The following is a 20633-nucleotide window of genomic DNA, read 5'->3' as shown; positions in this document are numbered from 1 at the left end:
GCCGACATGGCGGCGGCTGGCTTGCCGACCACGTGTCGCGCTATCTTGCGTAGAGGCGCCGTTCGCAACCCATGACCTACTGGTTTCCCTTGCGTTGAGATGGCGATGGGGTGAAGTTCATTTCATAACATTAGTCAACGTGGGGGACTCGTTAGGGAAAGACTCCTGATGCGTTGGTTCCAATGGATGCCATGGTATGCACGTGCGTCGATCGCAGAAGATGTCTACACTTGCGTCGTCGCGTTTAAATTACGAAAGTGGGGTATGCGCTAGTTGTTGTCAAAGTCGTCGTCGTCATAGTAGTCGTGCTTGGGCGAGCTTGGCGCTATTGTCGTCGCACTTGTGGCGTCGTGGTTGGAAGATGGTTCATTGCTTGGGTCAACCTCATCATCGAATTCGTCGTGATAGTCGTGATCGGCTTCGTCGTGAAAACGACGCGATGGGGGCCGTGGGGACGTTCGAGTTGGCGATTCTGTTTCGAATGCGTCGGCGGCAAAATAGTGGTCCGTCGTGGGTGGTGCGTCCTCGTATGATGTGACAAATCGAGGATCTCCGTTTACGATCAGGCCACGAGATGGATCCATCAAACGGGGCGGTGGCAAGCTCTTGTTTCTCGGTGCATCTTCGTTTTCGCCGGCACGTGGTGTATTTTCCTTGGACGTTGTGCAGTCGTCGTATGAATTCGACGTGCCGTGTTCAAGTCCCTTGAAAAGGTTGCTTTCGGTGTCGTTGTTGGCTTGCTGACGGCTTACGTCCATCGAGTTGCTGACGCGTTCAGGTGGCGCACTCCCGTTGAACTCGCCTTGACTGGAAAAGTTCCCAGGGACTCGTGTGGAGAGGTCGGAGCTTGGCATGGCACTTGTACCATCGGCCGTGACGCGTTGACGAGGGGCGTCCTCCGACAGAATGGCATGTGTATCCATGGATGGGTTGGCATTCGACACGTTCAGTGTCGTCCGAGCTGGAGTTTCGTCGTTCGACTGACCCGATTGAGAATTCGAAGGATGCAACTTGGCTTTCTCGGTCGCGTCGTCCGCATCTCCACAAGCAAGCGACACTGCGATTTCGTGGAGTGAATCATGCATTGTGCTGTGGTCCACCTGCGCTGCAACGCTTCCTTCCACGCCATCGACGGACACACTGATCTTGAATGTTGCCACAGCACTGCCGTCAGCAGTGGCGCCATCGTCAACTTCATTGTTGTACGCATCTTCATTTGGTCCCAAATCGGTAGATGCCACCGCATGGACATGTTTGATAGTTGGCAACTCGGGGTCGCCTTCGTCGATGCAAGTTGAAAGGTCCACCGTCGGCGATGTCAGAGTAAGGGCATCCAATTCATCAAGACACGGTGGTGTCGATGCTTCTATGGACTTTTTGCACGCTTGGTTTGTGGCACACTTTACGAGTAACACCGCAGTCGAGTGGACATCCTCGCCATGGTCGTTCGATTCAACCGACTGGACGCCTTCATCGGGACAACCCCCACTTTCCAGTGACGTTCCTGTGCCAGGTTCGAATTCATCCGCGTACTGGTCGCCATCGTCTGGAGCCGGCACTTGGGTATCCCGAAATTGTGACATTCGTGAGGTCGGGTCAGCACTGCTTTGGTCAATCGCGACGTATTCCCCAGGGGAAGCGACCGCTCGAGGAAAAAACTCTTGCATGTCGTTGCCGGGGCTTTCGACCACGCCAGCAGTCAACGAGTCGCTCTGCTTCAAAAATCCCGTTTCAGTGCGTCTCTCTTTGCGGCCACCTGAATTCCCTTGCTGGTCGTCGATGGCTCGACAAGACGGCGCATCTGGATTGCCAGCGTTGTCCAATTCAACTCGAGGTGTCGGTACAGCAGCGGCACCAACTGACTCATTCGATGATTTTGTGCCACTGCATGGCGTGCTAGTACGTTTGATTGGACGGTCATGGATGAATACGTGGCCGCCTGCAGGAATGTCATGTGGGTGGTCCACTGCCTCGTGTAGAAGCGCTTCCGTTGTACCCTCACGGTCGACATTTTCCGTCTCGAGGGGTTGTACCTGCGCGATTTCTCTACAACCTTGATCAACGTCGTGGTCGTGTCGAGGAATTGGCGAGGGTGCTGTCTCGGGCGCCGCTGGTTGCGGCGATTCGACGGTAGGCCGTCGCAGGGTGCAGTCGAGAGACGTGTTTTCCCGACTGAAGCCCATCGTAGCAGACGTAGCAATGATCTCAATCCAGTCTTCCTTTTGGTCGGGGGATATCAAGGGCAAAGGAAGGTCGCACTCGTCAACACCACTGTATGTTGCGGTTGGAGGACGCGACGAAGGCATGGGACAGAGTGGAGTCCACGTGGCACGTGCTGATTTTGTTGGCATATCTTGCGGTGGCGTCGCCGGGACAAGCGATGGAAGTGCGAATTTCTCGTCGGCGATGCGGGCGTGATTGACGTCGTCACCGGTATGGCAATGCGATTCGGGGAGTTGCTGACGACTCGATATCGGCATGTTGGCTGTGTTGTTATCCGTGTGGTCGTTGCTGCTGTGAAGTTGGGGCAATTTGACGGAACGGATGAGGTGTGGTTGGGTATTCTTGTGGTCGATAAACACTTTGTTGGATGGTTTTCCTTTCTTGTGTCGAGGATTGGTGGTCTTGGGTGCGTGGTCAGCACAGTGTGCGCTTTCAAGGTCGAGGTTGTCTTGGGCGCTCAGTTTGTGCTCGTTGCTCTTGACAAACTTCATTTTCTATATCCGAGAGGTGAGCCATCTCACTCGTGGCAACTACATCTGTACCCATTTCGCAGTCTTGGCATCGCCTACACGTTTCATGGTCGATTTGGCCGACTGCAATCGCTTGAGAAGTGCCTGACGTCACGAGCGTTAGCATTGCGTGAAACAATCCGTCGTCGTACTTGGTTTTCGTGCCAAATCTTTTGTTGCTCTCGTTTGCGTTGGCCTTCGTGGAGGCTCTTCTTGACGGTGGGTGGAGGGTGGGCATCGACACTGTCCTTGGACGTCGACAGCGCAATGGACGCGATGCGATCCAAGAGCCGCCTGTTTTCGATCTCGATTGCATCCAACCGTTCTTCACGGAGCTGGTATTTCTTGGATGCCGTCGGGGCATGTGTGGCGGTTTTTGGAACGGACGTGTCGATGGAAGGCTGCGCATGATTGATGCGGGCTACATGGCCTTCGAGCTGCCTTGACACCTCGCGAGCCCAGACCGCTTCATTGGCATGAGGCTGCGCCTTCCGCGCACGGTCCATGCCTCATACAATGAAACGGAGCGTAACTGCCATGAGCCGCATGAAACTGTCTCGGCCTCGATTTTGGGCTGGCTTCATGCCAACTTGGACGTCAGTGGAAGATGCGTCGTTCGACGTCGTGAGGTGCATTCGGGTGCGAGAGAAGTGGAAAAGTCGACTGCTTTCGTGTGTGAACGGCGACGATAACATTGCTTCATGTCGGGAGGTGGCCACCGTCGAAGATCTTGTGCTATTGTATCGTTCTGCATCCGTGGAGGTTGTGGAGAAGATTGCCGAGTGGCGAACCATGCTGCCCAACCCATTTGTACCATTCACGTCTGAAAAGACCGGAAACTACTTGCTCGCGATGGTGTCGGATTTGGAACCTCCGATCGGTTGTGCGAACGTCGACCACATCGCGTGGCGCTGGAATCAAATGTTTCAAGTCAAACAAATCCGGCGAAATCCACTCCTCCTGCCAAAAACGTTGGACGACATGGCTGTGGACGGCAAGCCGCACACAAACGAGCAAGCTGTATGTGCGATTTTACTGATGGAAGAGAGCCTCTATGGGCGAGCGCCACGACATGCCAAATGCTGGACCTACACACCTCCCTCTCTTCCAGACACGACAAAAATTCCAGCGCCATCTAAATCAAGTCTGCGCAAAAAGGTGTTGGAGAGTCATGAGCGCTGTATCCGGGTTTCCACGAATTTCTTGAAGTATACAAGTACGATGGTACATTTCGGCTGACAAACATGGGTAGGGTCGAAAAGCTTGCGCTAGGCCGCGACAAAGTCGAGCTGGCACGTTTGACTGCCCTGCGGCTGGATGTGGACAGAGAAGTTCGTCGCGTTTCCTTTCCCACACGTGGTCAGCTCATTCTTGAATGCAGAGAGCGTGGATTCAATCGCACCTTGCGCACGCCTCTTCGCACAGGTGACTGTGCATTTCTACTTGATCCGCTTGCCAACGTTTTCGTGCTGCAGGGACTTCTGCGAACGGTCCCGACTGCACGCATTGAAACAGTGCGACGAGTACACACGCGCCATAGAGACGTCGACCGTCCTGATCGAAGCCTCGATTGGAGCTCGAACGAAAAACATCTCTCGGTTGAACTTGGTGTGTCATGACAGCAAGGACGCGATTGCACAAATGGCGAGCCAGCAAAAGACGTCGATTCTCGAAAAGGAAACAAAATGGAACGACGAAAAACTGAGGTTTGACCATGCAAAAATACTTGGCTTTCTCGTTGTAATTCGTGACATGAATGCATGCCAGGGCGTTGACCAAGATGCGAAATCGCTCGTTTGCAGCGTCGCGTCAAAAGACGGAGCTGAAAGCAACTGAACAACCCCCAGTGGTGAAAACGTCGCAGAGCGTGAAAAAGGCCATCAGTCGTGGAAAGGCGAATCAAGAAGTGCCCTGCTGTGGAATTGATGGGGTCCAGACGAATCCACTTGATCCTTTACTGGAGCTACACTCGATGGCTCTTGAAGACCGCGACGTCCATACTTCCAGTCACGAACACCTCCCTCCTGGCCCAATTCTGAAATCAAGGGCGCAAATTCGATTCTTTGAACAATTGCTGGTGCCTACCTGCATTGTGCACGTGAAACTTGGCGAGCTCGAGTGCAAAGTTGCCATTCTATCCAAGAAAGCACATGGTTATACTCCTGCAGGTCTACTGTTTCTGGTGGTGGGGTACGATACGCCATCAATTCTGTCCTTGCGGCTATCTGACGGAGAATACGACGCATGGGGCTACGGTCGTTCAAAGTTTGGCTACGAGCACTTTTGTCGATGGTTATGTGTCATATATGTGAAGCGCAAGCGTCGGTTCGGCCTCGTCTGGTGTGGCAGCTCATGCCCTCGACCGCTGCGGGCTCGATCGGAAGATGATTCGATAATTTGCATCCACAAAGAAGGATTGAGGTTGCCAAGAGTTAACGAGCATGCTGTGATCTCCATTTACCTACGACGAACAGCGTCCACCCTGGCAGCCATTGTGGCGAACGTGACCAACAACTCCGTGACCGAATACGCTACTGCTCTTGACTGGTCCGTCGCGGAAAACTTGCACATTTTGACGTCGAGCGATGGCATCGATATTCAATTCAAGCACATACCTGTGACTCCCAATGCGGCGAAGATAAACTTGGATGACCTGATTGCGTGCCCTGTATTGTACGCCGGATCAATTTCATGGAACGATGCGACTACCTTCCACACGACCATCTACGAGTCTGGCCATGCCTATGTCGTGCAGATGGCAGCGCTAGATGAAGTACCTCGACATGAAGTTGTGCACAAGCACGATATAAACCCACTGGAGATATCGTTGGCTCCTCGGGACTTCGCCGCGTTGTTTGCAAATGCACGGGCATACGACCCTGCACGACAATGTGGGATGAATTTGTCTTGGATTCGGCAAGCCATTTGCACTCATGCACGATTGTTTTGTGTGGCCCGGTTTGGCCTTGGTCGAAATGGTCAGTATTTTCTTGTCGCGATGTACATTGCTCAAGACAAAATTGCGTTTCGAGGGGGGCTTCTCTTCCGAGCCGTTCAGATTGGAGACAAGGTGCTGCATGGCACAGCAGCAGTTGCCTTGTCCGATGTACTGCGAAGCACAAATCGATTAAGCTCCGCCCTCGGGATGAGCACTTGGCACGATAAGTATGACGAAAATGAAGCTTCGACGACGTCCGAACCAGAACATGTTGGGGTGGCCATGCATTGCAACGCATGTCTAGAACGTATTCGAAATGTTTTGGCAAATGGTGTGCCAGCCAACCCTTGCTCTCACAACGCACTACTCGTCAACGTGTGCTTCAGTGTGTACTGCGTTCCTGACGATGTGGCCAACCTCAAGGCAAACCTTCAACAGCACACACCAAGTACGTGTCCCCTGCGCTAACAGTGAAGAGATTTTCTCGTCTTGTGGTAGATGCCATTGCCATTGAGAAAGCCAATTTTGGACTGACCGTCGCGTCAGCACAAGAGTATATCGAGCAAACAAGTAGGCACGGCTTGATTGTGTTTGTGGTGCCAACTCAGTTGGAACACTGGAGCGAAAACGATGACGTGGTGGACAGGGATTTAATTCGTCTAGCGCACGACGTCGAGCAACAACAACGTGAAGTTGCGACTGGAGATGCCATCCACGACCCGGACTTTGAGCATTATCTGATTGCTGAAGCACTTGTGATGGAGGCTACCATGTTGTGCTACAAGTCGAGCGCGGCATCGCTTTCGCTGAAAAAACCGAGCTCGATCACCGGGGCTTCCAGTTGGAAGTTTGCCTGCCAACTCATGGCAAATCCAGAAGCATTCCACTCGAACTTCCAGTCCCCTGTGAAGTGGATGAACATGTCCGACGATTTGGCCACAATTTTGCTGCAATTCCACGACCATCCTGAATGGAACCTCAACGAACACATGAAGCACCCGTTCAAGGCCCTGTACCGATGGCTGGACTCTGGAATGACGTTGCTTCAAACGATTAGGAGACGGAAAGGGCTACTGCGAAACCACCGTTGCGACGAGTGGACGGTCTTCACCACGTAAGCTATGTCGAATCAAAAATCTCGACGGGACTTTTGCTACGATGGATGGCTACGCATGTCGTTGTTTCGTTGTGTCAATTTACAAATCTGAAGGCTAGCAGACGAGGCGCGGTTATGCCTTGTTGTCGTTGGTATTTAGTAACTTGTCGACCTTCTCGAACTCTACCCGGAGGCGATCCTTCATTGCTTTTGCCGGGTCCGTTTCTTCGGTGGATGCCAACTTGCGCAAATTCGGCGACAGCTTGAGCGAGTTCACTCCGCCACGGTCGTCGCCAACAAGCACAATGCTGTCTTTGGTGTTAAACGTAATGTGCGTCAGTTTGGCTTTTTTCACAACCTTTTGCTCGCAAAGCGGTTCGTTTTTGTTTTCTGCAAGATCAAAGACATGGACTTTGCCGTCGCTTGTGACGGCGGCAAACACAGTCGACGAGTACGGAGCCCATGCAACATCCCCGACGGAATTGCCCAAATCAAACGACATGATGGGTTCGGGAATGCTGTGGTCCCATAGCTTGACCGTCCAGTCCGCACTGCAGCTCAAGAAGCACCGCTCGTGAAACGGGTTCCACCGAACGGCGTAGACAGCCATGTGATGTCCCGTGTAGTTTTCCAAGTACTGGCCAGAGTACGCTTTCGAGCACTTGTGAATCTTGCCTTCCTCCGTCCCCACGACGAACAAGTGTTCGCTGAATCGGTTAAAGTCGAAGCAGCACCCGCCGGCGAGACCAGATAGCGACGTTTCTTCTGGGTCGTCCTTGACGGTGTTGACGAGCTTGAGCTGCATCACGGGCTCCATCTTGAGTTCGTTCTTGCTCATGATCCAATTCGCGACGCGGCCGTCGGACGAAATCGAGAAAAAGTTGAGCTCTTTCGCCAAGTCTTCCTCTTGCCAATTCACTTGCCACACGGGATCCGTGTGCTTGCCTGTCTTGATTGTTGACGTGTAGATCGGTCGGTTCACTTTGTTTCGAACGTCATACACCATGACCGTTCCGTCATAGCAGCCCACGGCAAGCAGCGCCGGTTGCTGCGGGTGGAAATCGAGGCACATGACGCCAGACTCGGTCGCAAAAATAAACTCGGGGTGCGACGTGTTCTTGAGTGAGTAGCAGCACACGAGCCCAGACCCTTGCTTCAGAAAATCGTACGAGCCGTACCCGACAGCGAACAAGTCCGAGAAGCACGGGTTCCAACACACGGCTGTGACCTGTTTCTTCTTGGCTCGCTCCGACGAGAACCGCCACAACGGCAACAGTGATCCTTCTCCATCTCGAAATGCGTCCGATGCGTCTTCCCAGTACTTGAAATCCTGGAAAATTTCGTCCTCGGCGTTCTGGTTCACCATGCGTTCGATGACACGAAGGATTTTGCCCATTGCAGCGCTGTGGACCATGTCGTCGTCTTTGTTTTTGGACGTCGTCACGACCACGACTTCTGCGACGTCCTTGTCTTCCTTTTCCTTCTTCTGGGCGGCCTTTTGGAGCTGGATTTGCTCCCGCTGGTGCTGCTCGTACGACTCCATATACGTGTCGTAGATATCCCACTGCATGCATCAGCGTGAGCGAGCCGCACGAGCATGGGACAACAGTGTACCTGCGTCACGGTGGCCATGTAATTCAGGACCGGGGGCGGTTCGGTCTCGATGGACCGTTGGCGTAACGGATTCGTGTACGTTTGAGCCGCGCGTTCGCTGTAGTTGAATTGATTTTTGCCCGATTCAAACTGAAGACTGGATTCGTCGATCTTTTCGCCCTTAGCTTCAGCTTCCTCCTTGGCTTGTTTGATGGCTGCATCTCGAGCCTCCTTTTCCTCTTCCGCTTTCTTCATATCGTACGCTGCTTGAACCTTGGCATCTTCCGACTCCTTGTGGATCATGCTGCCTTCGGACGACAGGTGCAGAAACAAATTGTCTCCAGGTCCTGGAGGATCCACTTTGTACATGCGCTCTTTGTAGTTGTACTTGGTGATATTGTTGGGGACGTTTGGATCATTTGCTGTCAACACTCTACGGCAAGCAGTCTGTGCACCATCCGGCGAACAAGATCGTTGTTTATAGATATATACCTCGAGAACTCTTCTTTCAGTTCCTGCTCGCTGAGGCGGAGTTGGTTATCTGGAATGACAATCTTCTTGATCTGCAACAGCGTAAGTCTTGCTGCACGACAGAGATTACATGATAGGGTACCGGTTCGTGATAAAGGTCTGCGTCGTCTGGGTCTGCTGCAGGACCTGGTGTGTCACCCACTGCGTCTTGAGTGGCGTCGGATGCACCAGGCTTTTGCTTAACCTCCTTCGCCTTCTTCTTCGTCGGCGATGCCTTTTTCGGTGCCATCGCTGTCCTCCTTGACCGCGGTGCTCGTCGACCTCAAGTTGCTGAATGCGTGACCTTTCGACATTCGAAGAAAACCATAAACAGCCGGATAAGATTGTATGTATCCGGAAGGTCAAAGATCCCTTCGGAAAGGAACATGCCAACGGCAACATTCGCTCAAGCGAGGTTAGCTCCAACGACTCGGCGCTGCAGCGACTCGATGCCACGTCGCTTGCAGCAGCAGTATCGCGACGTATCCAGCTCAAATTACTCCTGCTGCTCGACTGGAGCGCTGTGAAGCGTACACATATCGATATTAAGTGAGCCAGCTCGGTGACTACACAACGCGGCATGATATCGTTGCTTTACTCTGCATGTGAGTTTGCAAACGATGACCACAGAGTCGAGAACTGCACAACGATGTAAATTAACATGGGCCAATTGTCATAGCACCAACGAGCTCTTCCTACTTGACATGCCAACGTGACCATCTTCCAGCCGCAGTTTTTGCTGGGTCAGTATTCGATACTTTGCATACAACCCATTCAACTTGAATTTCGGCAACGCATGGGACGTCACAAACGCTTCTGTCAGCTCCACAGCCTTGGCAAAGTCGGTCTGAATTCCGTGGAAGTTCTGGGTGGCCAGATTCGATTTGACGCTGGCTGTGACGTCGGAGGATACGTGCAATGCTGGAAGTGGGGCGTTTTCAGCTAAATGCGTGTCGAAGAGTTGCTGTGCCAGCTTCGCCCGATCGTTTTCGACTTTGTTGTTTAGGTATTGTTGAGCGGATCTCAAGAATTCCACGCTGCCGTCAACTGTATTCCCCTCGGTCAAGAAGGCCAAAAAAATGCGCAGGTGCTCTCGGCCCAAGTCAGAGCTCAAAATCTTGGTGAGATCGTCGTCACCAATGAACTGAATGTAGATTTGCTGTCGTCTCGTAAGCGCGGGGACTGCCGCGACAGTCGGGTCGGAAACGTCGTAGTTTAAATACGTGCTCCACCAAGTCGACTTTGTGAAGCGTGGCCAGCTGTCCCGCTGAATCAGCGACGAGATTTCGCTCTTGGCAATCCGAAAAATGTCTTTGGGGGCTTCGCCATCCTTGAGGACTTTCCGCTCCAAACGAATCCGAATTTTGCTCGGGACGTTGATTTGCAATGGCGCGTTCTCTTCGACAAAGAGCGTCACGATGTGTTTAGCGTGCTGGACGTTGGAGAGTTGGCGAGTCGTTTCGACGTCCGAGTGGATCCAGTCGGCTTCGTATCGGAGCACCGACTCGATAAATTCCAGGTTCTCGGACGAGTACTCTTGGACGAGAAACAGGTGAAAGTAGCACATGGCAATGTGATCGTGCAACAAATGGTCGAAGCGGGCGGATTCGCCGATAAAATCGCGGCCCTCTTGGGACACTAGCCAATATTGGTACTCTTGCTCGGTCAACGTCGCGGAAATCTCTCGGATAACGTCTTGGATATCAGGCGGCGCGGACGTTGTCTTGCTCAGGTTGTTTAGCGTGATTCGAAGATTCGCGATGGATTTGTTGCTGAGGCGAGTGGTGCTTGCTACACGCCGCAAGTTGGTGTCGATTAACGTTTTGTTTACGGATCCGGTCGTGGTGCTGTCTGGGGCAGCTCGAATGCCTTGCAGCGCCAGGTACAGCTGGATGACGTCGTCCCGGTTGATTTTCGAGCACAGTGCAGTGAAATACTTGCACCCAACGGACGACTCCAACAGTGTGGCCAACGGAATGCCCTTCAAGTGCTCGTAACATACCGAGCCCAACCGCGTGAGATTTTGATTCGGTCCTGGTGCTTTGACACTTGGTCTGTGGCTCTGAACGCGGTCTTCCGTTGTACTCCCACGCTTGCTCAACTGCGAGGTCGACGGAAACGAGCCCATCCTTCCACTGTGTCGCAACCAAGCGTTTCCGAGATAATCTATTCTTGCCCCAGTCGCCGTCCATGCCCTCGGTCGATGGTTTATTTTGGGGTTTTGAATTCACAAGGACCAGTTCGGTGTGTCTTTCCGCAGAATCTTGGCCGGGAGGAGACGAAACAGTGCTGTTATGCCAGCGAAGAACGATCATTTTCAAACTTACGACAATGCGGCGGAAATTCTATGCATTGTCCAAGAGAGGAGTTTACGACAAGTACATTTACAGCGTGTGAAGAGTGTCTACACGAAGAACGGCTTGGGCGTAGTCGATTCTCCTTGGGAACTGTAGCACCACTGATGGACCATTCGAGTCCACCGGCCGCGTTCGGTACGTCATTCGATGAGTACCTTGCAATGGCTGGATTTCCTACAGCAGACGTTGTCCTGATCGAACAACGACAGGGAAGCGCACGAAGCGGTCCATTCAATGCTTTAGGCTGGCTCTTCAAAGTCGTCGAAACTATACTCATCATCGTCGTGCTGTTCGGTCGCAGGGATATCGTCCGTCGTCGACAGTGCCACTTTTGCCAACATGCTAGCATCGTGAAACGAAGGGGCTTTGGCATCGAACTCGATGGTCGTCGCGTTGGTTGGCAATTTTACGGGCATATCTGCCGGACCTTCGATGTTGTCCTCGGTTGTCGTTAGCCCAGCTGACAATTCGGGAATTTCTGGTGCGTCATCCAGAAGCGATGGCAATTGTAACGAATCAGTGGATGCTTCGCGGGTCTCGTTTGATTCAGGCATCGCTCGGCCAAGGTCACCAAAGGATCCAGTGGCGTCAAGTCCATAGTCGCTTCCATTTTCGATGGCATAGAGCAACTTTTGACGGAGTAGCGCCACGAGCTCTTCGTATGGTGGATCGGTCCCATTGCGAGCTGCTCGCAGCGCAGCCCAATAATTTGGCAATTCCAAAATGTTGTCGCACGTCTAGAAAGTGGGTTGTCACATCAAATGGATCTGGGCGACGCAGAGACTTACGTGAGATTGCGGAAGTAGGAGGAGTTGCTTCTGGCGCTCCGAGTTGCCAATTGCTGTGAACGGGACTTCGATGCGCAGAAACTACAATGATTGATCGATGCAAGTGATATTCCCCCTACATCCCTTTTTCCACATACCTCGGTGCCTGGGCTAGGTAGTTTGTCGATTCCCGTGACAAACTTGACAAACTTGCGTTGATCGGTTGAAGCCATGCCGTCAATGACTTCCCAGAACGCATCGTGGAAGCACTTGTTGTCTTCGAGCTCTTTATCCATGGACACAACAAAAGTCGAACGCAGGCTGAGGCTCCTGCAACTGACATGATGAGAGATGTCTTCGAAGTGATGGAGAACGTGTACTCTGCCGGTGGATCGCCATACACAAGCCGTTGAAAGTCTTGAGGCGACATCATGCATTTGTGTAATGCAGAGACAGGAATGAGTCGAGCCAAGCCACACTTGATCGCGTCCACTTGCCACATAAGTTTGGTCGATTTTTCTTTGAGGGCGTGGGCGATGTACTCGGTTGGAGTCATGGTCGGTGGCAGTTCTTCGACCTCGAGAAACGACTGGAAGTTGTCGAGGACGCTCAGCTGCATCCAAGAATTGTACAATGACTTGTCCAGCATCTCGATCTTGTCGATCGTTAGGTCTGCACCAAGCAATAGCTCAAACAACACAACATTGACCCTGCATTCGAGCGTTGTTTGATGGTATATCGCCATGGCGAGGAGCCAGCCGTAGCATTCGAGATGCTTGACCATCGCACGATCGGTCATCTCGTTCAAGAAGTAGGTCTCGGACTCTTGGATGTACACCAAGAGCGGGACGTGGGGCGTGTACCACGTGTAGTTGGCACAGTCGACAAACATGTCCGTGGTCGAGAGAACTTGGTCGACAAGGACGGAATCGTTGTCCAGCACCCGAATCACTCGACACGAGAGTGGGCCTCCGTCCGACGGCTGTACGTCCAAGCGATGACTCGGTGCCACTCCGCACGCATGGACCAACATTGGAGCAGAGACTGTGCGATTGCAAATTTTCAGGTTGAGATCAGAGGTGACTGGTGCATTCGATCGCGTCCACGTGGTGGAAAAGTCGCGAGAGAGGAGGCTGAACCATTCTTTCAAGGGTCCTCTCCCTTCCCCCGCCTCAACTCGAGTTTGGTTGACAATTTTCTCGCCATACACGCACGAAAAGAATGGGTACAATTCAAACAGGCCGGACCAACCATTCGCATAGTCAACGTGCTTCATGCTGCTGGTCACTGGGTCAGCTCGATCACACACGATGGACAATTTGGCCAAATTGCTGGTGTTCGTAGCAGGATTGGAAGCGGCGCTGGCCAGGAGAACCATCCCCTTTCCAATGTAATCGAGGAAGAACGGATGCGTCTCGAAATTCGCAATGGATGCCACAGAGTCGACGACTTGGCGGCAAGAATTTGATATTGATTTGCGCGGGGCAGTCATGATAAATGGGTACAAGAAATGGAACATTTCGCATGCCTTTGGCGACAATACCCGCGCAAACATTGTTGGTGTCGTCGCGCAAAGATATTGCCCGACTTCGAGTGCAACAGCGATGAGCTCGTTCGGTGCTGGGTGTGACACGGCAGATTGTAGCGCGTCCAAGATGTCGTCGATGTCGATTTCTGCTGCGGCATTGGGTTGATTGTCCACAAAACGACGCAACGAAGTCAAAACAGGGCCGATCGCTGCGTCCACACACTCAACGACGCTGTTCGAGACAATTCGCAAGTTCACTTCGACTTGGCAAATGATTCCGATCGCATTTGTCGCAAAGCACGAACGGATGGTGCGCAACGCTTGAAGCACGGACACCATATTCCAACAATCTGGGTCCAAACACGAACACAACGCAGCAATGTTGGTGGCAGGGACTTGTGCTTTTGCCAATTCGTCTTGCCACGTCACGACATGGAGCTCAGATACGGAATTTTCATCTCTCCGTGCGTCCCATGGTTCAAATGAACTTGCCCTTGCAGGTGGATTGCCCATAGCCCCGTGGCGTTGATCGTTTTCACTGTGGTCGATGTCGTTTTGGTCGATTTCGTTCAGGATTTCTTCGACACCACCTTGCACAAGTATTATGTCTTGACTCGTTGGATTCCCAGTATACTCCTGAAAGTCGTTGCTCGTGTCGTCTTGGTAGGACGAGTCGGGCTGAAGGTTTAAATCGTGTGCTCTCGCTTCGTGGTAGGGTGCATCCAGCGCAAAGTTGGAGTTGATTTTGCCATCTGCAGGTGCTTGATCGGCTTCAAGGGTGTCATTTTTTACCGCTCGTACACGATGGATCTCTTCGGTAGATAGAGAAACAGAGTTGATATAACCTTCACGCATTTCTTCGTCGCCACAATACATTCGGGAGATGGACTTCGAGTGATGAACGAGGTCCAACGCGCTCTCTCCGCCGACATTTCGTGCAGGCGGCGTGTGTGGAGCTTCCTCCTCGCCAAATTGATCTTTCGTACTAAAGCTGTCAAACTCGCCGCCTTCGCCCAATGCCTTCTTGTTGGGTACGGATGGAACCCGAGGCGACTCTTCGCGGACTGATCTCGATGCTTTACTTCGGTTTGTCGAAATCGGACGATTCACCTTGGTCATTTCCACCATCTCGAGAATGATGGATTGGGCGGCACACACTCGCCCCAATCGTTGATTCGAATTCATCAATAGCGGGTTGGACTTCGTAAATTCCGGGGGCGCAGGGACGCCACGGGCTTTGAGTTCGTCGACAAGAAAGTCCAAGTCCGAGTACATGTGCACGAAATAGTTGTCACCCTTCCAGTCGAAGACCGGGGGGGTGTCGGATGCTTTCCCATGATGCAGCATCCAGGCGACAATGGCTTCGACACATCGAATACCTGCGACTTGGAGTTCTGTCGAGATCTACGACGACAAAGGTTTAGACCTGACATGTAGTCTGTCGACAACTTGTTTGATGATGTTCGTGATATCTTTGGGCTTCAAATTCGAAGGTAAGCTGTGGACGGGCTTTGCTCCGTGGCCCTTGGGCTGGTTCTGGGCCTTGATTGGTATGCATGCAATGAAATCACACAATTGCTTGATAATCTCCTCACGGTATTCGATCGATGCTACTGCTCGCCGTCGAAGATGGGAGTCCTCGCGTTCAACCTGCCATGGAGTGGTCAACACCGCCCTGTGCAAGAACGTGCACACGGTGAACCTCGCGCTCTGGTTGCGGTGGTCGAATAGGCTCTAACTTTCCGTTAGGTGGTGTTTTTCGTGGCCGTTGGTTCTTGACTTTGTTATTCGCATGCCCTTGATTGACATCAACATGTAAATGATATGTGTCGCAAGTACCCCCTCGAGGATTGCATCGATGCCCACGCCCGAGTAAATCTCCAGAGCGAGCCGCTGCGTCATGAACTTTTGATGAAACCTCGTGCACCTGCTGCTATAGTGTTGTCGTGAAAATGGCACAGTGGTAAGAACAAACCGTGCTGCTGCGATCGATCGGGGTCAAAAAGTGGTCGTTCCAACCACATTCTCTCTGCTTTATGAGTGCGTCGCGATTGTTGGCTTTGAGTGTGTTGTTGTTGCGCTGTTTGATAATGTTGCGCGCCGCTTTCTCGCGACTTGGTGTCGCCATCCTCCGTGCGCTTGAAAGTGACTTGAACGGTTACGCCAACGAACAGTTTCTTTTGCAGGAAGTTATCACAACCATGCAAGATGCAGAATTGTGCATTTCCGGATTTTTGTGATATCCTCTGTCTCAAAGCACTGACAGTGAATAAGAAAAGCGCTACAAGCCAAATCGAATAGTACAACGAATAATTTGGCCACCTCATAGAGGACTTCTGATTTTTCATGTGTAGTTTGCAAATCCTGAGCGTGCCATGGTAATTCGACTAATTCCAATCAGTGTAAAACGATTAGAGCCTCGCTTTGAGGTGCAGCGTCGTTTGTGATGTCATGACTCACGTGGATGAGTGTAATTTAACTTGGATTTGTAAAGTGGAGCATCCATTTATGGAATCTCCAGCTATGGTGAACAGCGCAAAACTTGTCACTCACCACAGCGCAGGTGGAGAATTTTGAGACTGCGATGCTTTGCATTGCTGCAAGTGCACTGCTCAATTGAAACCTCGGGTCGATTTCGGGCCTCATAAAATATTCGGCCACCCTAATTCTTATCATGATGTTATGCCGATGCAATTACTGGAATAGAAGACTCTTGCCGGGAAGATTCAATCAAGGAAATCAAATATCCATTGACATAATCGAGTTTGAATTTGAATTTGCCGTTATACTTGATAAAAAAGACCATCCTCCACAGAGTACAAAACAATGGGGGAGATTCGAAGATTTGTCGTTCCCGCTGCCAGAACACTTATCTTGCCTGGTAGCGATCAGCGAATCAAATCGCGTTGATGCACGCGTCGACAAGAATCCAGCATTACGAAAATGATTAGACATCATTGTATTATTGCATGTCACATTACATATTTCTAGTACAAGAGCGACCGACAAAGACGTGGCTCCTTCAAGGATCGTAAAGACACGACAGATGTGGAGTTTCTTGGAGCTCGTAACTTGAACATAACCTCAATCGGCATTTTACCTCGACTCGCACATTCCTTAACTACCCCGCTTCCTCCAGCGCCGGGTAGTTGCTACATTTGGTAGCACTTCTTGGTTGAAGATAAATCTCTGGCTGCCCCTTGTCCCTTGGTGTCACTGCTCCAACTGTCAGTCTAAGCGGTTGTGTGGTCGTGAATCCTAGCATCACGCAATTCCTCCATCGGTTGGCCTGGATTTAAACTCTTCAGAGTTGTACCGCAATCGTCGTAAGGAATAGATATTACAGCTGAGTTTCCATGTCCATAAGCAGTCTTAGTTTAATCGGTTGATGACTCGAAAGAAAACGCGTGTCCCTGAGGTTCCTTGCACAACTAATATCGCCGACCTTTTCCCAGCCGAATACGCCGACACAGTACCTAAACTACGCAAAGACCTCGCCTATTTAAGCACAAATCAGTGTAAAGTGATTTCCCGGTTCCGCCAGCACGTCCCTGAAGCAAACAACTCAGACGCACGAAACAGCCTGCAGTTTATCACAGAACTGGCCATTCAGGAGTACTATCGAATCCATAATCCTGCAACTACCGACCGTCAAGTGGGCCTCATACCACACAGCCACTCCCGATGCTTGGATTCGCTGGGTCTTAGACTACCAATACGTGGAATCGCAAACTGTGTCCCTAAGATCCCACTTCTCAACATTGAACACCTATTCGAACGCATACATGGAAGCAAGACCTTCACCAAGATCGATCTGGCATCAGGCTACCACCAGAAGCTGGTTGAACCGGAAGCAAGAAAGTACATAGCGTTTCGCACTGATCGTAAAGTGTATGATTATGGATCGCAAAGCCAATGGGAATGGCAGGCATGCCAGGAATTTGGTCCAGGCTGATGCGCCGACTATTCGACAAGTGAAGAAAATTGCAATACTCATGAAATGAAATGAAATTGTACGCGGTCAGGCTTGCTTTATGCAAATGGCGAAAGGGAAACTCCATAAATTATTGAAATACCAAATAAAATAAAACTTGAAGCTATAGAACCTAAAATAAAATATTTTAAAGCAGCTTCTATAGATAAAGGAGATTTATTTTTTTGAAGAAGGGTAAAAAAATTATAGATAATCTACCTACTTGGATCTCATTTCGAAGTTTACACCGACAATTCCACCTGCAAATGGTTCATGCACACTTCCATGTTTACGTCCAAGTTAACCCGTTAGTTTGACTTTTCAGCGCCTTCGAGTTTGCCTTACATCATCGTCCCGGCAAGACGAACGTGGTTGCTGATGCACTATCTCGCGCACGTCGTGACGACAGCACGATGCCACCGACGATTTCGTGCATACCTGTGGTATACTTTGTCAGCTTCATCTCGCGTGTATAGAAAATTTTCAACCATCCCCACTCCTTTCAACCTTGCTGTCCCGTGAACGGTCGGAACTGGTCGGATCGTCCTTTTTCGGGGAGCGCGATAGCGAAAACAGGCTTCTGAATCCCCAACGACATCTTACCAACGCAAAGAGTTTCGTCACACCACTATTGAAACGGATGAAGTAACAAAAGCCCGCTGCGTCAAAGCATACAAGAACGATGCATTATTCAAACAACTGACAAGAAAGACGAGTTTATCGTCAATAACGGACTCTACTTTCTCCGTTTAAAATATCAAGTTTGAAAGCTTGGTGTCCCTAAAGATGGCAACCTTGGAGTTGAGATCATCTTATCTACCAAGCACATGATGCTAGTTTCGCAGCTCATTCCGGAACACGGCGCACTGCACTAAGCGTCGCCCAATGGTACTATTGGAAGACAATGATAGAAGATGTAATGTTATACGTGGCAACCTGTGAAACTTGCAGCCGAGGCAAGACAAGTAGTTTGAGAGCAAATGGCAAAATCATTCCGATTCAAGCCCCTAATGAATGTTGGCACACGATTTCAGCAGATTAGATTACAGGCCTACCAATGTCGAAACATGCGATGCAATGTTGGTTGTCGTGGACAAGTTATCGAAACAGGCAAATCACATTCCAACAACCACGTAGGAGACGCTCCCGGAACTGCCAAGTTATTTTTAGATCACGTTGCCAGGCACCACGGACTGCCAATTGTCATTATCAGTGATCGAGACCCCAAGTTACTTTTGGAAAACTATGATAGGAATCTTGAACTTACGCCAAGCCATGACCACAGCCGGTTGAGCACAAGCCGATGAAGCAACCGAAAGACATAACCGTACCTTAGAAGACGCAATCCGATGCCAAGTCTCATAATCGTGGAGACGGTTCGGTTGACCATTTACCCACAATCGAATATGCCCACCAAAGTCTCATATTCATACAATCACCAACTGGACTAAGGCCGTTCCAACTCGATACCGGCAGAACTCTTCAAAATCCTGTTACGACAACATCTTGTCTAGAAACGACTTAGCTCAGAACTTCTCTGAAACACGAAAGGAAATCTTGAAGATGGCTCAAGACAACTTCCTCAAGGCTCCAAGCAAAACAAAAAGCATACTATGACCGCAAACGATCAAGTATAACCTTCAAATTGAACGGTCAAGTATTACTTGCAACTAGAAATCTGCCGTTCAAGTATGCTCAATAACTGACCGATGCAGAATGACCTAAACTAGTGCCACCATTCATTGGCCCATTTCGAACTAATCGAAGGCATCAACGATAACGTCATGCGACTCAAGCTTCTCAACTCCATGTCGCATTTTCATGACGTGTTCAACGTAGGTCGACTCGAGCATTACAAGCACAATGATCTCAAGTTTGCATTACGATCAATTCCTAAAGCAACACCCGCCATTCTCAATGATGCAACCGACGACGAACTTAACATTGTCGAGAAACTCCTAAGAATGTACGTTCAACCGCCAACTCGGCTATTTTTCGAAGAGGCAGTCTGGTGGCGGAAATGTCATGGTCTGGGGCGATTTTAGTGCCAACTGAAGGACCGAACTGGCCATAGAGAAACCAGAATAGCGCTGCCTACGTGGAGATTTTGTCAGTGCTTTGTTTCCCACGTGGACTACCAGTTTGGATACGACTGTGAATATTAGCACGATAACGCGTCCATCCATGTATCCAAGGATATCAAGGCCTAGTTGCAGGAGCATAATCTACGCGTCATGAAGTGGCCGTCGAAGTCTCCGGACCTGAACCCGATTGAAGACATGTGGGGTGTGCTAGCCCGAGCAGTTTATGCACATGGACGCCAATATTCGAAAAAGGATAAACTCAAAAATGGAATTTTGAAGGCTTGGGACAATATCGCACAAGACCTAATCGACAAGCTTGTAGTCTATACAAAAGAGATGCGTGAGTGTCTTGGAGCTCAAGGGTGGTAAAACGAAGTACTATTTGCAATTGGAGAGGTTCATTGTTATTTTTTCTTCATAATTGCCATGGTGGTCTTTTAATTATTGCTGTCGCACAATTCAAAATCCTGGGGTAAAAACTATTCTCTTGCATGTAATGAAATGATTTGCAACCCACTTGCTTTCCTTTGCACGTCCATCTATGGCACAAATTCGTCAACATTGATATGTTCCTGAAGTCCAGAACCATATCAATTCCTTGATGGTCTTATACTTGTTGCCAGCACTTTAGATTCACTGATCTCCCCCCTCTCGCCAAACAGCTTTCCGTGAACAAATATAACAGGCTATAAGTTTTATAGGTATTGAATGTCAAAGAATTTGCTCACAGCCATATATTCACGTATATTTACCCCTTTACGAAACATTCACGAAACAGACTCTTCAAACTCTATATTATGCCGTCACATTTAAAAAACGACAGTACTCGACCCAACAGTGTGTGATTGACATGAGGAGCTTTTTCTTCTTTTGCTTGACTTGGTCGACTCGACTCGAGTTGTCAACGCTTTCCAAATTTGCATCGGCTTCATCGTTGTCGTCAACCGTACGGTACCAGCTACGATGAACGCCATGAAAGAGAGCGTTAGCAGGGTGCTGAACGAGTGCCGGACGCGGATGTGCAAGAATATCTCCTGCAGAGGTGCCGTTCCCAG

The 20633-nt window shown here is 50.5% G+C and overlaps 5 protein-coding genes across 5 annotated transcripts; 1 reads left to right on the top strand and 4 right to left on the bottom strand.

The window, feature by feature from the left end:
• Positions 1-188: 188 nt before the first annotated feature.
• H310_06998 (hypothetical protein) lies at positions 189-3250 on the bottom strand. Its single transcript, XM_008872263.1, has 3 exons — positions 2885-3250; positions 2766-2837; positions 189-2717 (listed from the first exon to the last, which is right to left on the bottom strand). The coding sequence occupies exons 1-3, from the start codon at positions 3236-3238 to the stop codon at positions 270-272; spliced, it is 2874 nt and encodes a 957-aa protein (XP_008870485.1). The 5' UTR covers positions 3239-3250; the 3' UTR covers positions 189-269.
• A 274-nt stretch (positions 3251-3524) lies between these two features.
• H310_06997 (hypothetical protein) lies at positions 3525-6788 on the top strand (the record flags this gene model as incomplete). The annotated part of the gene is made up of 4 exons (XM_008872262.1): positions 3525-3752; positions 4158-4438; positions 4500-6118; positions 6169-6788. 4 exons carry the CDS (start codon positions 3525-3527, stop codon positions 6786-6788), a joined length of 2748 nt encoding a protein of 915 aa, XP_008870484.1.
• Positions 6789-6833: 45 nt separating this feature from the next.
• Positions 6834-9148, bottom strand: H310_06996 (hypothetical protein). The gene is made up of 4 exons (XM_008872261.1): positions 8973-9148; positions 8852-8922; positions 8381-8792; positions 6834-8330 (listed from the first exon to the last, which is right to left on the bottom strand). Exons 1-4 carry the CDS (start codon positions 9117-9119, stop codon positions 6900-6902), a joined length of 2061 nt encoding a protein of 686 aa, XP_008870483.1. The 5' UTR covers positions 9120-9148; the 3' UTR covers positions 6834-6899.
• Positions 9149-9407: 259 nt separating this feature from the next.
• H310_06995 (hypothetical protein) lies at positions 9408-11072 on the bottom strand. The gene has a single exon (XM_008872260.1). It carries the CDS (start codon positions 10995-10997, stop codon positions 9543-9545), a length of 1455 nt encoding a protein of 484 aa, XP_008870482.1. The 5' UTR covers positions 10998-11072; the 3' UTR covers positions 9408-9542.
• A 309-nt stretch (positions 11073-11381) lies between these two features.
• H310_06994 (hypothetical protein) lies at positions 11382-15682 on the bottom strand. The gene is made up of 8 exons (XM_008872259.1): positions 15497-15682; positions 15361-15451; positions 15224-15318; positions 14971-15171; positions 12374-14925; positions 12152-12323; positions 12015-12095; positions 11382-11963 (listed from the first exon to the last, which is right to left on the bottom strand). Exons 1-8 carry the CDS (start codon positions 15647-15649, stop codon positions 11466-11468), a joined length of 3843 nt encoding a protein of 1280 aa, XP_008870481.1. The 5' UTR covers positions 15650-15682; the 3' UTR covers positions 11382-11465.
• Between the last annotated feature and the right edge of the window lie 4951 nt (positions 15683-20633).

Source organism: Aphanomyces invadans (genome assembly GCF_000520115.1).
Source record: "Aphanomyces invadans strain NJM9701 unplaced genomic scaffold supercont1.13, whole genome shotgun sequence".
Lineage (NCBI taxonomy): Eukaryota > Oomycota > Saprolegniomycetes > Saprolegniales > Verrucalvaceae > Aphanomyces > Aphanomyces invadans.
This window is presented reverse-complemented; position numbering and strand designations above follow the sequence as displayed.

Bases quoted from the DNA above. Each gene is read 5' to 3' on its own strand.
- H310_06998 (XM_008872263.1), bottom strand. From the start codon at position 3,238: ATGGACCGTGCGCGGAAGGCGCAGCCTCATGCCAATGAAGCGGTCTGG. The intron at 2,838-2,884 runs GTACGACGACGG...TCGTGACGTCAG, and splicing joins AGATTTGGCACGAAAACCAA to GCACTTCTCAAGCGATTGCA. The intron at 2,718-2,765 runs GTACAGATGTAG...TCTCGGATATAG, and splicing joins ATGCCAAGACTGCGAAATGG to AAAATGAAGTTTGTCAAGAG.
- H310_06996 (XM_008872261.1), bottom strand. From the start codon at position 9,119: ATGGCACCGAAAAAGGCATCGCCGACGAAGAAGAAGGCGAAGGAGGTT. The intron at 8,793-8,851 runs GTATATATCTAT...TGCTTGCCGTAG, and splicing joins CTGAAAGAAGAGTTCTCGAG to AGTGTTGACAGCAAATGATC. The intron at 8,331-8,380 runs GTACACTGTTGT...TGATGCATGCAG, and splicing joins ACATGGCCACCGTGACGCAG to TGGGATATCTACGACACGTA.
- H310_06995 (XM_008872260.1), bottom strand. From the start codon at position 10,997: ATGGGCTCGTTTCCGTCGACCTCGCAGTTGAGCAAGCGTGGGAGTACA.
- H310_06994 (XM_008872259.1), bottom strand. From the start codon at position 15,649: ATGGCGACACCAAGTCGCGAGAAAGCGGCGCGCAACATTATCAAACAG. The intron at 15,452-15,496 runs GTTTGTTCTTAC...ACACTATAGCAG, and splicing joins CGATCGATCGCAGCAGCACG to CAGGTGCACGAGGTTTCATC. The intron at 12,324-12,373 runs GTACACGTTCTC...TGTCAGTTGCAG, and splicing joins TATGGCGATCCACCGGCAGA to GAGCCTCAGCCTGCGTTCGA.